The sequence below is a fragment of the Mus musculus genome, chromosome 2 (assembly GCF_000001635.26).
Source record: "Mus musculus strain C57BL/6J chromosome 2, GRCm38.p6 C57BL/6J".
In the NCBI taxonomy this organism is placed as follows: domain Eukaryota; kingdom Metazoa; phylum Chordata; class Mammalia; order Rodentia; family Muridae; genus Mus; species Mus musculus.
Window position 1 is genome coordinate 153,801,488 of NC_000068.7, and position 14,857 is coordinate 153,816,344.

Below are 14,857 nucleotides of genomic sequence, written 5' to 3' on the forward strand. Positions count from 1 at the left end.
TTTGAGACAGGGCCTCTTAGTAGGATCCTGGGATCACCAAGTTCCAGGAGCCCGCCCTCTCCACCCCGCAGCTCTGGGAACAAGTGTGTTTTTCGCAGGCTCTGGGGATTAAGGTCGGGTCTTCCTTCTTGTGTAGCAAGCACTTTATAGACTGAGTTATCTCCCCAGTTTGAGGACTTTTTTTTTTTTTGCAAGCTTCCTCTTATGCCTGTAGATTCCCCTATACCCAACACCCATCCCCTCCAGTGTCTTTCCTCCATGGTCCCTGGGAATTTCTTCCAGACCTAAAGCCAAACTGACCAGCATTTCTAACCTACTTCCTTGAACAGCTGCTGACCCAACAAATGTCATCCATCTCTATCAGTTTGCTCTTCCTGGGGGCTCATCAGCTGCTGACTGGGTGCTTTCACAAGGGCAGGGCAGTCGGTGGGTGGGTGGGTGGGTGGGGTGCACGGCATGTATGACTTGATCATGATACATGTGTGCACGCTATACTTCTTGGGACTTTTGCTTTCTGACCAAGGAGGCCATGTATTCTGAGACACAATGGCAAGCCCCCAGCGGGTCACTTTCAGAGTGAAGACAGCCTGAAGTCTCTGTTGATTCTCTGGAACTCACTGTTGGCGAGCCAGCCTGTTCAGATGGCAGCACTCGAGAATTTGCGTGGACCCTGGTCACTGTTGCACTGTGGGCTTGCAGGGAAAGGCTGGGTAGCAGGGGAACAGATAGTTGCATTGGAAAGTTCGTGATGTTACATGGGGCTCCCTGGAGGGCCTGGTTGGCTGGCGTTCCGGGAACGTTAGACGCCCATCAGTGAAGATGTCATCTAAACTGGCAGAGGAGAGGTTGCTAATGAGCATTCTGGTCGTTTCCCTGTCAGATCACTGGTTCACTGTTTCCCTGAAGAAGCTCTTAAATGAGAAGGCTCCTCTGTATAGAAGCTTCCGCATGAAGGTAAGTTGTGTCTTCCCTTAGCCTGTAATCATCCACATACTTACTCAGCAATAAATGCCTCAGATGGATCTGCCCTCTAGGCCCAGCCTCAGAGTGAAGGAAGGACAGAGTGAAGGAAGCTATTGCTTCCCATCCACATATCTCTAGGGCGTCCAGGATATGTGTATATACCCCAGGGCGAGCCCTGAATCTCATTGCCTTGTTGGCTTCCTCCAGGCAGAGAATGTAACCTTTATCTGGACAGCTGCTGATTTGCTGACTGGCTTCCCCACTCTCTTCTCTCCATGCAGTGCTAGCTAATTCAGCATGCAGAGGAAATCTGCCTTAGAGTATAGTTATGTCACCCCAGAGGCTTCTTGTCATATTTGAAGCCATCTCGAGTCTTTAACTTGAGCATCAGACAGGAGCTGATCAAGCCCCTCACTTGCTCCTTTGTTCGTTCTCCTCCCACCACCCTGGAGTCCAGTCTCACTTATTCAAGGCTGTCCTTGAACTTGCTATGCGTCCAAGGATGGCTTTGAGTTTCTGATCTTCTTGTCCCCATCTTCCAAGTGCTGCTATTACAGGCATGTGCCCTTCCATTTGTGCCGGGGATTGAACCCGGCTGGGGTTTTGTGCACGCTAGGCAAGCACTCTACTGACTGAGCCACATCCTTATCTTCTTCTGTTCTCTGCTTTCTTTCTTCTCGTTTGTGGCTGAGACAGTCTCCCTTGCTTACCACAGGGCCTTAGCACATACTGCTGCTTTGGGTTGCAGAGGTCTTCTGCTTGGCTCGTCTCTCATCCCCTTACCTCAGGTCCTAATGCTCTGCTGCTGCCTGTGCTGTTAGCCCTGTCCCCAGAAGAGGTTAAGTCCCAGCTTTGAAGTCTCTACCCATTGTCTTTGTCCTGTCACCCTCACCACAGTGACAGATCCTCCAGGACAGGGGCTTGGTGCCTTGTGCTCTCTGTCCTGTCTCCAGCTCCTGAACAGCGCCCAGGACCCAGTGACTCCTGGTACATTTGAGGAACGAATGAGGGAATGGGGCTGTCAGGGCATTGCTGAGCGGGACACACTTGAGGAATGGGCACGGAACCGGAGCCTCACACGAAGCGGTACTCACACTAGTCCCCCTCCCCCACTCTCTTTTCTTTTTCCTGTTTTTGAGACTGGGGTTCATGTTTTCAGGCTGTCTGTGAACACCTGATCCCTCTACCTCCATCTCTCAAGTGCCGGGGTTGCTGCGTGCACCCCCACGCTTGCCTCCTTCCCCCTCTTTTCATCTGTGGTCATTTCATCCAGTGCCCGGGCTTAGGTACTATTATTGTGACAGATGTTGGAGGAAATAGTGACATAAGACCCAACCCAGTGGCTTACATGACTGAGTATTTGATAATCTCATTTTTTCTGTCCCATCCCTGTTGTTCACCGTCCATGGTTCACATCTCAGTCTAGAGTCTCGTTTCCAGTCTGGAGGGAAATCTCCAGACAGGAAGGCTAAGCACAGATGCTAGCCAGGGCTAGAATGTGGACATGTTAGTTTGCTCTCTGCTGCTGAGATAAAACACTGAGCAAAATCAATTTGGGGATGGAAGGGTTTCTTTGGCTTACAGGACTCCATCACTGACATCATTGAGGGAAGTCAGGGTAAGAACTCAAGCAGGAGCTGAGGCAGGAACCACGGAGGGGTGCTACTTACTGGCTTGCTCTCTACGACTTGCTCAGCCTGCTTTCTTATACAGTCTAGGACCACTATCCAGGGCTGGCATCACCCACAGTGAGCTGGGCCCTCTCACATCAATCATTAATTGAGAAAATGGTCCCCCACGCCAGTCTGATGGAGGCAAGTCTTCAACCGAGGCTCCCTCTTCCTAGGGTTTGTGTCAAGTTGAAAAAACTCTTGCCTGCACAGAGGGCAGTGGAAGCCTGGGCCAGCCGGCCTCCTCTGCTCTCCGAGTGCCTTCTCTGTTACTATAGTCCTGACAGAGTGTGTATTCTGCCCACTTCTGACAAATACCGAGTGGGAATGGACCCAGACACGCAGGCTTCTGTAGTGGAGGTAGTCAGTACAAGACAGACTGGGACCCAGGCACCCTTGATTTCAACTTCACGATTTCTCCCTGCTTGGAAGAATGATATTATCATGACCCAGTCTCTTCAGCTTCTAAATCTAAGAGACTCTTAAAAAAAAAAAAAACCAAAAAAACCAGGAGTCCACATGACAGTAGGCTTGGTGCTTTTTAACTAGTTTCTGAGACAGGGATGGGCCAGACACTTTGGCCATGAGACCTGGCCAGGACTTTTGGCCACATCACTTTGCCCAAGCTGTGGTCACTAAGGCAAGGGCCATAGACTTTGTGACCTCCAGTCCTATCTGGCACCAGCCCTGACCATGTTCCAGGGGCAGGATATGGAGTTTGACTGTCCCCAGGAGGTCTCCTGCTACAGCCATTTTTCTCTGCCAGGGTCTCCACCCCAACTGGTGCCAGCAGGTCAAGTACATCCCACAGCTGAATGTCGTGGCCTCGTGTTCAGCCGTGGAGAAGTCCTCTCTGGTGCTGATAATACTGCCAGGCAAAGAACCCGAGAAACCCAGGTAAGGAGCGCCTGGCTGAGGGAGGCAGGTGGCAGGCAAGCCTTAAACAGATCTGCTTCCCCCTGCTACACACAGCTAACTCTGCTGAGAGAAGACTTGCCTCTGGGTTAGTGTCTCTTTGCATGGCACTGTCTTGAGGCTCATTCATGCTAGGTCCCAGGAAGCAGCCTGTGTCTCCCTAGGCTGACAGTGGATGTGGGACCTAGCTCTGCTTTCTGTTTAATCATGATTCTGGAATTTCTACCAGTGGCAAAAGGGTAACAGGGCCTCTTTCATATCTCTCTCTCTCTTTCTCTCTCTCTCTCTCTTTCTCTCTCTCTCCTCTCCGTGTGTGTCTTGGGGGGAATGCATGCCTTAGTTCACATATGGAGGTCAGAGGACAACCCTGGCTATTGGTCTTCACCTCCCACTGTTTGAGAAAAGGCCTCTTTGTTGTTGACCACTGTATCTCTGAGACTGGCTGGTCTGTGAGCTCCTGAAGGTTCCCCTGTTTCGGCATCAGAGCTTGCTGTGGAAAGACTGGGTTACAGATGTGCACTACAATGCCCAACTTTCCATGGCTTCTAGGAATTCAAACCCAGGCCCTCAGGCTTGTGTGGCAATGACTCTATCCACCGAGCCACCTGCCAGGCTCCAGTAGGTCTGTTTTATCCACCCATTTAATGAAAAATGAACAACAAAGACCAAATCAACCCCAGCATTTGTTAGGTAGGCAGACTAAAGGCATGGCTTGTCTTTTCTTTCTCTCCCTCCTTCCCCCTCTTGCCCCTCTCGCCCTACCCCTCTCTTTTGAAGGGGACATGGAGACAGGATCTCATGTAACCTGAGCTGAACTTCTAATCCACCTGCCTCTATCATGCAAAGTCTAGGATTACAGGCCTGTGCCACTGGCTGGGTTCAACATTTCTGATTGGAGTATCGAGAGCGAGTGACGTCACTCTGGGGCCCTCGGTTTTCTCACCCGTGAAAGGGTGAAGCCAGGGCCTACCTCATTTACCTCAGGGATGCCTTGAGTGGATAATGTTCTGTGTGGCACATATTGAACCACATAGTAAAAACAAGCGACAGAAACCATCAACCTCAGAATAAGTTAATTAGGTTAGCAAGAGGCCCGTCTTCTCTTCCTACAGCAAGCCATGATGCAGAAAACCTCACGTGCATGCACATTTATTCTTTGAGACAGTTCCAACATAATTTTTTCATTCTAGATTCCTTTTTGGGGGGGGGGGTGGGCAGGGTTTCTCTGTGTAGCCCTGGTTGGCATCGAACGAAGAGATTTGCCTGCTTCTGCCTTTGGCATGATGGGATTAAAGGCATGAGCTATCACTGCCTAGCTAGAAATTTTAATTTTATTGCATTTAATGGCAGAAGTAAGCCAGAGGGTCACCTCACCGTGGTCTCTGGAGGCTGATTCTGGTCTCTTCTCCTTCTTACCTGTCTCATCTTCCCTCTCTAGATACGCAGGTCCAGAGTTTAGGCACCTTCCTGCCCCAGGTCCTCTGCTGCTCTCTGCCGGCTGTGTTCTTGCTTTTCTTTCTTTGCCTCTCCCTGTTTCCTGTTTTGGTTTTTGAGGCAGAGTCTTGCTGTGTCGCTCAGGCTGGCCTTGAACTTGGGATCCCTGCTCCTGTCACCTGAGCGCTGAGATCATAGGCACGAGGCATTATGTTTGGCTTTCCTAGTCTGTCTTTCCCTTGTTGCCAGGGACCAAACCACAGGGCTTGTGCTTGCTAGGCAAGTACTTCATCATTGAGCTGAAGCCCACACTTTCTCTTGCTTGCTTTCCTTTCTTTCTTTTTAAAACATGTTTTATTTTTTGAGACAGGGTCTCACTGTGCAGCCCTGGCTGGTCTGGAGCTCATTACGTAGACCAGGCTAGCCTCTAATTTACAGAGATCTGCCTGCCTTCTGAGCTCTGGGGTCAAAGGCATGTGTCACCACTCCTAGCACCTTTCTTCTTCTTCTTTCCAAAAACATGGCTTCTCTGGAACTCACTTTGTAGACCAGGCTGGCCTCGAACTCAGAAATCCACCTGCCTCTGCCTTCTGAGTGCTGAGATTGAAGGCGTATGCTACCACTACCTGTTGTTTTCCTAATTAACACTTTTATTTTGAAAAATCTCTAACATATACTTAAGAACATTTTAAAAAATCCTTAATTCCTTATGAATTCCTTAACTAGTCTAAGTTAATATTTCCCCAAGTTCTTCAAAATGCCTTCTTCTAACTCTTTGGAATCAGGCATAAGCAAAGTGCAGATGGTTTTGAGCAGAGGGGTGGTGGGGTCTAATGTATGTCTTCAAGTCCAAAGGGCCAGGAAGGGGTGGGGATATCAGGGAGGAGACTATCACAACAGTTCAGGCTACACAAGATGGTGACTGAGCTGGCCAAGGATGGAGGTGGAGAGGTTGGAATATTTAATCTTGGGATAGGTTAGAGGACGTATTCTCTCTCTCTCTTCTCTCTCTCTCTCTCTTCTCTCTCTCTCTCTCTCTCTCTCTCTCTCTCTCTCTCTCTCTCTCTCTCTCTCTCTCTCTCTCTCACACACACACACACACACACACACACACACACACACACACACTGTGCAATACCACCTCTGCCCAGCAAGTGGCACTATTGGCTTCCAGCTTGTCTCTGGTACTTGCAGAGTAACCACTGTAGGTAAGACTTGAAGTGGCCAAACCTGAGCTCTATGGAGTCCACCTCAGCTTCTCAGAGGGCCCTGAGGGACCAGCTCATTGTAGCTGGTCTTACCTGAGCTCTTGACATGGTTGAAGCCAGGAGTGGCTGGTAGCTGGTAGAGGGTCAGGGATTGGGGCTCTAGGAACTGGTGTGAAGTGTGTGAAGGGCCCCACCCTGCTTCCTCTCCTTTCTCTCTGCTTATTACCTCCACTGCTACCTTTCTGAAGTCACTGTCACTGCTCACTAGGTACCCTCTGGCTCCTGTCCCTATACACAGCCATCTGCAGATCTCCTCCAGTTGGGGCCCTGAATGAACCCTTCATAGTCCAGGCCCCACCTACCTTGCCTGGGACCACTCCTGCTAGCCCTTAGCTCTTCCCTGGCTCTGAAGCCTCGCCTCTCCCTGGGTGCTCCCCTTAGGCGTTTCTAATGGCCCTGCAGGCTTCTGCCTCTCACCGCCCTCCTCAGAGAAGCTGTTCACAAGGCTCGTTCAGTTTCCCCCTCTCTGCCTGGCCGTCCATTGCTTCCCCTGTAGCCTTCCTCATAGTTGGTCTCTGTCTTTCCCTTCTCTATCCATCTCTTTGTTCCTGTGCGTTGCTCCTGGAGACCAGGTCTGTAGGAAGCACAGTGACCCTGAGCTCTGGCAAGGAGCAGGGGCTGGCGGAGTGAGTCACTCTGAAATAATTCCTCCTGTCCTTCTATCCTGGTGACTGTTGCTACAGAACACTTCTCTGCACATAAGTGCACAGAGGGAGGCATCTCCTTTGCGATTTATTATAGAGAGGCTGGCATATACCACTGTACTAGTGTGGAGGTCAGAGGACAGCTTGCGGGAGTCGGTTCTTTCCTACCATGGTCGAACCTAGGCTTTACTTACTAAGTCATCTCATTGACCCAGATCTCTGGCACCCCAGTGAGTGGAAAATACATGCTTTGATGTGCTCTTGAAATTTTGAAGCAAGGATAGAGGTTAAGAAACAGTTTGGGGAGCCTGGCGTGGTGGTGCATGCCTTTGATCCCAGTACTCGAGAGTTCGAGGCCAGCTTGGTCTACAAAGCAAGTTCAGAGCTGTAACACAGAGAAGCCCTGTTCTGAAAAAACAAACAAACAAACACACACACACAAACAAAAAACAAAAAAGGAAAGAGAGAAAGAAAGAAAGAGGAAGAGAGAAAGAAAAGAAAGAGAGCTGCTGCAGAGGCTAAGGGGCCCTAGAGCAGACATGGCGTGGTGTGAAGGAGAGCCAGCCTGGCTATCATCCAGGCAACCTTAGACAGCTTGGTGGCCTGTGTGGGGCCCCACAGCCTTGGGATTTTGTCAGGGTGTCTCTGACCTCTGAGCCCTGCTCAGCCCTTCCTCGTCTCCATTCCTGGATATCTTGAGCCATTTCCTGTTTTATCTACCAGGGCAGAGTCCCCTTCCCTCTGTGTGCCCTCAGGTTAAGTTCTTGTTCTTCGTGCCTTTAGCTCAGCCGGGCAATGGCGCTCTTGAAGATTGCATGTGCGAGTCCAGGTGGCCTGTGAGATGACACCCAGCACAGAGCGAGGGCACAGAGCCAGTGGGCCAGGGCTGCTTTATTATTATTATTGTTGTTGTTGTTATTGTATGTGTCACACTGCTTGGAAGATATTTGCCTGAGGGTGCTAGGTGTAATCATGGTAACTTTGTTTTTTGGAACAATGCAAAATGCTTTTTTTTTTTTGTTTTTGGAGACAGCCTTTCTCTGTGTAGCCTTGGCTGTCCTGGAACTTACTTTGTAGACCAGGCTGGCCTCGAACTCAGAAATCCACCTGCCTCTGCCTCCCAAGTGCTGGGATTAAAGGCGTGCGCCACCACGCCCAGCATTGCAAAATGCTTTTACAGGTGGAAAGACTTGCTTGTGTTTGGGGCTTTTTCTTCCTAAAGGGTGGATGTCTCCCTTCCCATGAGCTACTGATTTGGGCACCTGCTCTCTACTAGCAACTGGGTGAGCAACTGGGCCGGTCTGGGGTCTCTCTTTGGGGTGGAGAGATAGTGACTGCCTCCCCACCGAGCATCGAGCTCCTTCCCGCCCCAGGCCCAGGCTGCTGCTCTCTGCCCTGTGGCTTCCCTCAGCCCAGGGGCCTCCCTTCTTGATTTTTCTATCCTAGGTTATCATCACTGAATTTAAGAAAAGGAATTCTTTGCTTTGACTACTGTCCAGACAGGAACTTTCTGGGTAGGTAATCTTTGTGTTTCCCCGGAAGCAGAGTTGGGGTGGAGGTGGCAGCAGCCTGGGGATTTTCAGAGCCAACAACAAGGCTCTGTAGCACCTGTCCTCTGTTTGGCTTCCTCTGCTTCTGATCTACATCACTGGGAGGTGGGGTGACTCAGGCCTGTCAGAGATGGAGACAGGAAAGGGTGAGAGGGACAGTGACAGATCACAGTGACATTCCCCAGCTGCCAACTCTGGCTGGAGTCCGAGGCCTGGCCCTGGAAGAAGGTCCCAGTGTAGGACCTGATGACTGATACTCATTTCTTGACTCCAGCAACTGGTGGCTATGACCCCCACATCCGCCTGTGGAACCCCCTGGTCTCAAAAAAGCCTGTGTGGCTGATGAAGGGACACCAGACATCGGTGACACACCTCCTTGTGAACAGCAGGAATGCCAGCATCCTGATCAGCATTTCTAGGGACAAGGTGTCACCCTCTGTCCCCCGCTACCTCTATCTCTGTTCCCTGGGAAGAGACACTCACTCTGCAGGGATAATGTAGTTTGGCCAGTATTGAGTCCTGTCCCTGGGCTCACACTTTGCTATAAGCCCACAGGGAGGTGCCCTAGAAGAGTCATAGTGGTGGCCACGAGTCTCCAGCTGCCTCTGTCGGGGCAGAGCCCAGCTCTGAGTAGTCTAGAACTGTCCTGGAGTTGGGGAGCAAGGGAAGGCCTGAGGTAGGATGTGGGCTGCCTGCTCTCTTTGCCTTTAGCTTGCTGAGCTTAGGGGTCCAGGCAGGACACAGGTGCTTAGGAAAGTGGAGGAAAGAGTGTTGTTCTGACTCTCTCTGAGTTCCAGGGCATTAGTTTAGCCTCTTTGGGCAGAGCTGTGGCAGCAGCCAGCACTTTATACGTGGTTGGCCTTGCTCACAGGGGCATCCCTGGGGCCTAGGGTGCTGGCTGCACCTGCAGACCCTCCTGCCTCTTGCCTATCCCCTACAGAACATTCGAGTGTGGGATCTGCAGGATTATGTGTGCCTCCAGTCCTTCTGCGGAAAGCTCTTTCCCCTGGGCAACTGCCCCATAACCAGCACCTACTTCTACAGGAGCAGCACCCTCATCTGTAGCACCTACAATGTGAGTGTCATCCCAGGAGTCGGGCAGAGCTGGCAGGGTCTGCTCTGTGCTGAGCTGGCCCTGGAGCCTGTGAGGCTCTGACTCTGGAGCCTCCTTGAGAGCTGGGCCCCAGCCCATCCTCTTCTCTACCCCTACCGCCCCTGTTCCATCCCCACTCATGCGTCCTTCCGACTCTCCCATCATCCCTCCACACTCCTTTGGCCCCATCAGTTGTGATCATGAACCCCAGGAAGGCAGGGAGTGCCTGGGAGAAAACTGTCAGGAAGAGTGTTGGGAGATCCTGACCAGACTGTCATTTCTAGTGGCCTGCCCAAGTAAACAGAGCCAGACATATCTGAAAGAGTGCACTTTCACAAGTGAGCTATGACCTTTCTGGTACCTGAGGGTCTGCCTTGACCCTAAGGATGGCAAGAGGGGAGTATTGGCTCTAGAGCCACGGTGGGGCCTGGTGCCACATGGTAGCCCAGTGGAGGACAAGCATCAAGAGATTCACTGAGGCCACGTACCCATGCTAGCTGGCCCACTCTGTCAAGGGTCACAGGTGTCTTTCTGTGCAATGGCTGGCTCTCCCCCTTTGCAGTGCATTTATTAAAAGAAGGGTAGGTATTAATTAACATTTCTGCTGAGTGCTGGGCTTGCTGTTAGTATTCTTTTGAAGTTCATTTCCAATCGTCCTGGGCATTAGTATAGGCTCTCTGGGTGGGGCTATGACATCATTTAACCCTCATCTTCGTGGGGACGTGAGAGTATATTACTCAGGTAAAGTTAATTCAGTAGAAAGGCAAGGCCATGTATTGGAGTCACGGGCACAGGAAGTATCCTCTGAGCTGGGGCTGGACTGGTCAGAGGCTTTCCTGAGTGTTACTGGACTTGTGGGTCACAATCTGTGCTGAGTCAGGTCCTCAACAAGCTAGTTAAAAAGAGCCAAATGAATAGTGGAAAACAGGAAAAGAAGATTTATTTGGTGTGGCCACGTTGGGAAGAGGGACAAAAAGGTCCAGCAAACCCCTCAGCTCCATTTTTGAGGTCCTGCAGAGAGATCCAGGTTTCAATAGAGGGCCAAGGGTGTGCGTATCTAAACAAGTCCCTGAAGGTGTGGTCGCACCCACCATTGACCCCTCACTGTCTGGACTCCAGGTTCATCCTGTAAGGTGATCTAAGGAGTTGTTAGAACTCCGTGGAAGCTCTTTCCCAGGAGGCAAGTCCCCCTGCTTGCTGGCATCCTTCCTCCTCCATGCATGAGATCCTGGGGAAATTCTCCTTTCTCGAGAATCTATAGTTCCAACAGTCCCATAGCCAGATGGAAAGACACAAGGGTCTCTTCAGAGTATCTTCATGTCTGCCAAGCTGGTTACAAAGGAAACACCAGAGTAAAGATTTAGCCCCTCAGAAGGTGAGGGGACCATGGACTTGGGCCTCAGGGGGTATTGGAACACGAGGGAATCCCAGGCCTGGAAATAGAGACCTTGGAGTGAGATAGGAGACTCAACAGAATTCTGAGTTGCTGAGAAACCTCCTGGGGTACGGGATGTCTTGACTTCATAGACTCTGTAGGTTTCTCCTCAAGGCCTTAGTCTGTCTGACTGCTCAGCTGTCAGTTTCTCCCTCACACCACAGATTGGGATCCTCAGAGGATACCTGGAATCCCAGGGCCCCCTGAAAACAGGGAGGATGACGACTCACAACACACCCCTGTGTGCAGTCCTCTACAGCAAGATCTTTAAGCAGGTGAGCGGGCAGGGCTAGCCTCAGCTGGGAAGAGTACCAGGGATAGACAGCATCAGGACCCAGACCTCTCCATGTGCCCGAGTGGGCATTCAAGTAGCAGTTAGCTCACGTGGCACTCTGGAAGTGGTTAGCGCTCTTGACATGAGGAAGTCTGGCAGACTGGTTGGCATGGGATCTGACTGAGCTCTGATCTGGTCACTGGATTGCTGACCCCTCTGAGCACCCCTGCTGGGAGCTGTCACTTAGATGAGCTCTGGGCAGGCAGGTCTCTTAGCATGGAAACAGACGCTGGTGTGGGCTGTCCCTCAAGGTTGCCACCCTGTAAGCGACCACCACCATAGAGTACCACCTTAAGGAAGCTGTAGTCCGTTTCTTATGGGAAGGGCACAGCAGCCTGTGCCCTAGGCTGAGGAGATGGGTCAGTGTGGGCAGGAAGCTGGGCATATAGAATGCTCTGAAGAGCGTGGATGGAAAGGCTGTAGGCTCTGTCCACTCCCAGTGGCATGTCTTGTCTGGCCTGGGCTGTGGGACAGGGCTGCTATCTGTGTAGGAGTGGCCTTCGGCTGTGTAAGGCCAGGGCTCTCCTCCTATTCTGGCTCCTAGCATCATTGCCTCTGTGTTCAGCTGCTTTAGGACTCTCCAGGGATGCAAACTGTTTTTTGTTTTTTTTGTTTTTTTTTTTTTTTTGTTTTTGTTTTTTTTTGTAAGCACACCCAGCTCTTCTCAGCTTCACAGGCCTTGGAGCAGGATGAAGGCAGTGGACCACAGCCGTCTTGTCTCTTCTGTGCTTCTCTGTGGAGAGGCCAGGAGCCTGTCCTCTGCTTGGCTTTCTCTCTCCCACTGTGGTCCTGACTAAAGGTGCTCTGGCAGGCATCTTCTCTATACCACGCTGTTCTTTTCCTCTGGAGAGAGTGATGAGTGTGTCGATGTTAACTATGAGTCTCACCCACCGGGAAGAAGATGAATATGAGTATGAAACCAAATATGAATAACTGCGGTCTGGGAACATGGATTTAGGTTGCCCCTAATTACATGTTCTGATGTTGAAGTGTTTGCATGAGTGTTTATAGTCACAGGATGAAAGCAAGCCTTAATCCAAGGCATTTTCCCAAATATATTGGCCGGAGCATCGGGGAGGGGAGCGAGGTAGGAAAGTAGGAAACGCTGCTGTTGGTCTCAGATGCTATCTGATATCCTTCTCAGCCTTAGGGTCAATGAACGCTGCTGGTCTGCTAAGCTAGCACAGGCGAAAGATGCTTCCTCAGACATAGAGGTGGGCAGTGAATGGCTGTCAAGGGAACTCAAGGTAGCCCAGGACCGTTTGGGTCTAGATGTGTTGCATTCCACAGTCATGAAGTTCTAAGCAGCTGATTAGCATTGTGTACTCTTTAACGTTAGGTGTGGCTCTCCTGTCTGTCCTGGGAACCTGAGTTCTCAAGTGCCAGTTTTGAGTTAATGGGGGCTTTACGAAACTGATTCCATTAAAAAAAGAGCAGTAGCTGTGGTTTTGTGATACAGAGCCTGGGAAGGTCTGTTTTCAGGCACAGGTTGCAGGGGTGAGGCTGGGGAAATGGAGGGGAGAGGCCCACTGCGTACTTACTGCCATTGAGTGAGTGAGGGCACCTGTATGTGCTATGCCTACAGGTGGTGAGTGGCTGCCTCCAGGGGCTAGTGAGTGTGTGGGACATCAGCACGGGCAAGAAGAGGATGGAGATACCCGTGTCCGGCATCCAGGAAAGTGAGCTGACGGCCATGGCTCTGGACCAGTCGGAGAGGTGTCTGCTCACGGGCTTGCGTGACGGCACGATGCAGATGTGGAATTACAACACCGGGGAGTGCCTGATGACCTTTCCCAACCCGGACAGAGTGGAGGTCAGGAGGGCCTGTTAGCTGGAGTGGCTCCTGGGGGCCCTCGGCTGCACAGTGTTCTATGTGTCTGAGAGGCTGCTTGGCATGGCCAGGCTACCTGCCTTCAATCCTGCCTGAGCCCTTGGCTCCACCCATCTCCAGTGAGGGTTCCACAGACGCAAATTGCTCTTGTATTTCAAATGTGCAAGGGCATATTGTTCTTCTGCACCTCAGAGCTCTGGGTTGTGTTTTTAACAGTGGGGGTATTGGATTTGGAGGTTCCCGTGTGCACTTCTATCTGAAAGTGTATGTGAGGGGCACAGTAAAGAAAACGCCAACACCACTGCTTCATGGTGTGGTTAAGGTTTTTACTGTAGCTATGAGAACAGCCAGAGGCATCTGGAAGGGTCCAGAGCAGAGAGAGAAAGAAGTAGACTGAACATGGCCAGCAGACTGGACATGGCCAGGGCTAGGGAAGGGGGAGAGAATAGTGGAGATACCAGGTGGCAGGAGAGGAGAGCACAGAGCTTAGTGAGGAGATGGGGCAAGAGGAGAAAAGAGACGGTGGGGGGGAAGAGAGAGAGAGAAAGAGAGAGAGAAGAAGAAGAAGAAGAAGAAGAAGAAGAAGAAGAGGAGGAGGAGGAGGAGGAGGAGGAGGAGGAGGAGGAGGAGGAGGAGGAGGAGGAGGAGGAGGAGGAGGAGGGAAGGGATGGGGAGGGGAGGGGAGAGAGAGGAGGAGAGGAGAGTAGAGAGAGGAGAGGAGGAGGGGAGGAGAGAGAGGAGTAGGCCAAAGGGGATGGAACTTGCCATTATAAAGAGAACAAATGTGTATGTGAGGAGGAAAGCCCGGGAAGTGAGAAGGGCTAGGATGGACTTAGAAATGTGTAACATGCACTTGTGCGATGGAGGGAGCCTGGAGGTCAGCATGGGCACTGATATGCTGGTAGGTGACACAGGTAGCCATATGTCCCTTCTGCCAGAGGTAAGGGAAATGACTCCTTTTGGAAGCTAGAAAATGGTTTCCCAAGTTCCCTAGGAATTCTGGCTCGTATCTCATTGCCAGAAATCCTTCTATCGTCCAGGTTGGTCTAATTTCTGGACATTTGGACAGCCTGAGGCAGAACGTACGTGTTAGGGCTCTAGGAAAAGTTAATGGATATAGCCTAGAGTGAAGCCAGCAGTTAAGTGTCACTTAGGGACTTGAGCCCCCTTCCTTTAACCTGTGCAGAAAGAGGATTTGGTTAAAAAGCCAGAGGCGAGGGTGCCAGGAAGAAGCTCAGCTAGTAGACGAGTTTGATCCCCAGCTTCCATGTAAAAAGCTGAGGGTGGAGCCATAGGCTTCTAATCCCAAGACTGGGGAGGTGGGGACAGATAGATCCCTGAGGTTTGCTGTCTCCCCCCTCCCTCCCCCAGGCTATCCTAATTGGTGAGCTCCAGTTCCCAGTGAGAGCCCTTTGCCCCAAACAAAGTGGACGGTAACTGAAAATCTACACTGGCTTCCATTTGTATGTGCGTGCGTATCTCTTCTGTAAAAATCTCTTCTGTAAGATGGACAAAGGGCACCCACATTATCCGCCTCTTTCAGATATATCAGGTTTGATGGTCTCTAGCTTTTTTCGGCTAGATACTTAGCAGAAACCCCGAAAGCTGGCCAGTGGCGTGGACCCTGGGAATTCTCAGCTTTGTTGAGTTTTGATTTTCTGGCGGGTACGTTTAGGAAAGCACCTGGGCACAAAGGCCATGCACTCTAGGAGTCTAGAGC

The 14,857-nt window shown here is 51.2% G+C and overlaps 1 protein-coding gene across 17 annotated transcripts in view; it reads left to right on the top strand.

Annotated features, from left to right (window-relative positions):
• The window catches only part of Efcab8 (EF-hand calcium binding domain 8), a 71,442-nt gene that overhangs the window by 28,177 nt on the left and 28,408 nt on the right, over nt 1-14,857 (top strand). For 13 of the 17 annotated variants that reach the window (XM_030246361.1, XM_030246358.1, XM_030246332.1 and 10 more), the window contains 7 exons: nt 881-954; nt 3,400-3,530; nt 8,341-8,408; nt 8,719-8,870; nt 9,385-9,519; nt 11,137-11,247; nt 12,892-13,119. In XM_030246361.1, the coding sequence (XP_030102221.1) occupies nt 881-954; nt 3,400-3,530; nt 8,341-8,408; nt 8,719-8,870; nt 9,385-9,519; nt 11,137-11,247; nt 12,892-13,119 (899 nt within the window). Of the gene's footprint in view, nt 1-880; nt 955-3,201; nt 3,531-8,340; nt 8,409-8,718; nt 8,871-9,384; nt 9,520-11,136; nt 11,248-12,891; nt 13,120-14,508; nt 14,846-14,857 lie in introns of those variants that run through there. The other 4 variants (XM_030246363.1, XM_030246333.1, XM_030246347.1 and 1 more) reach the window with 4 other exon arrangements.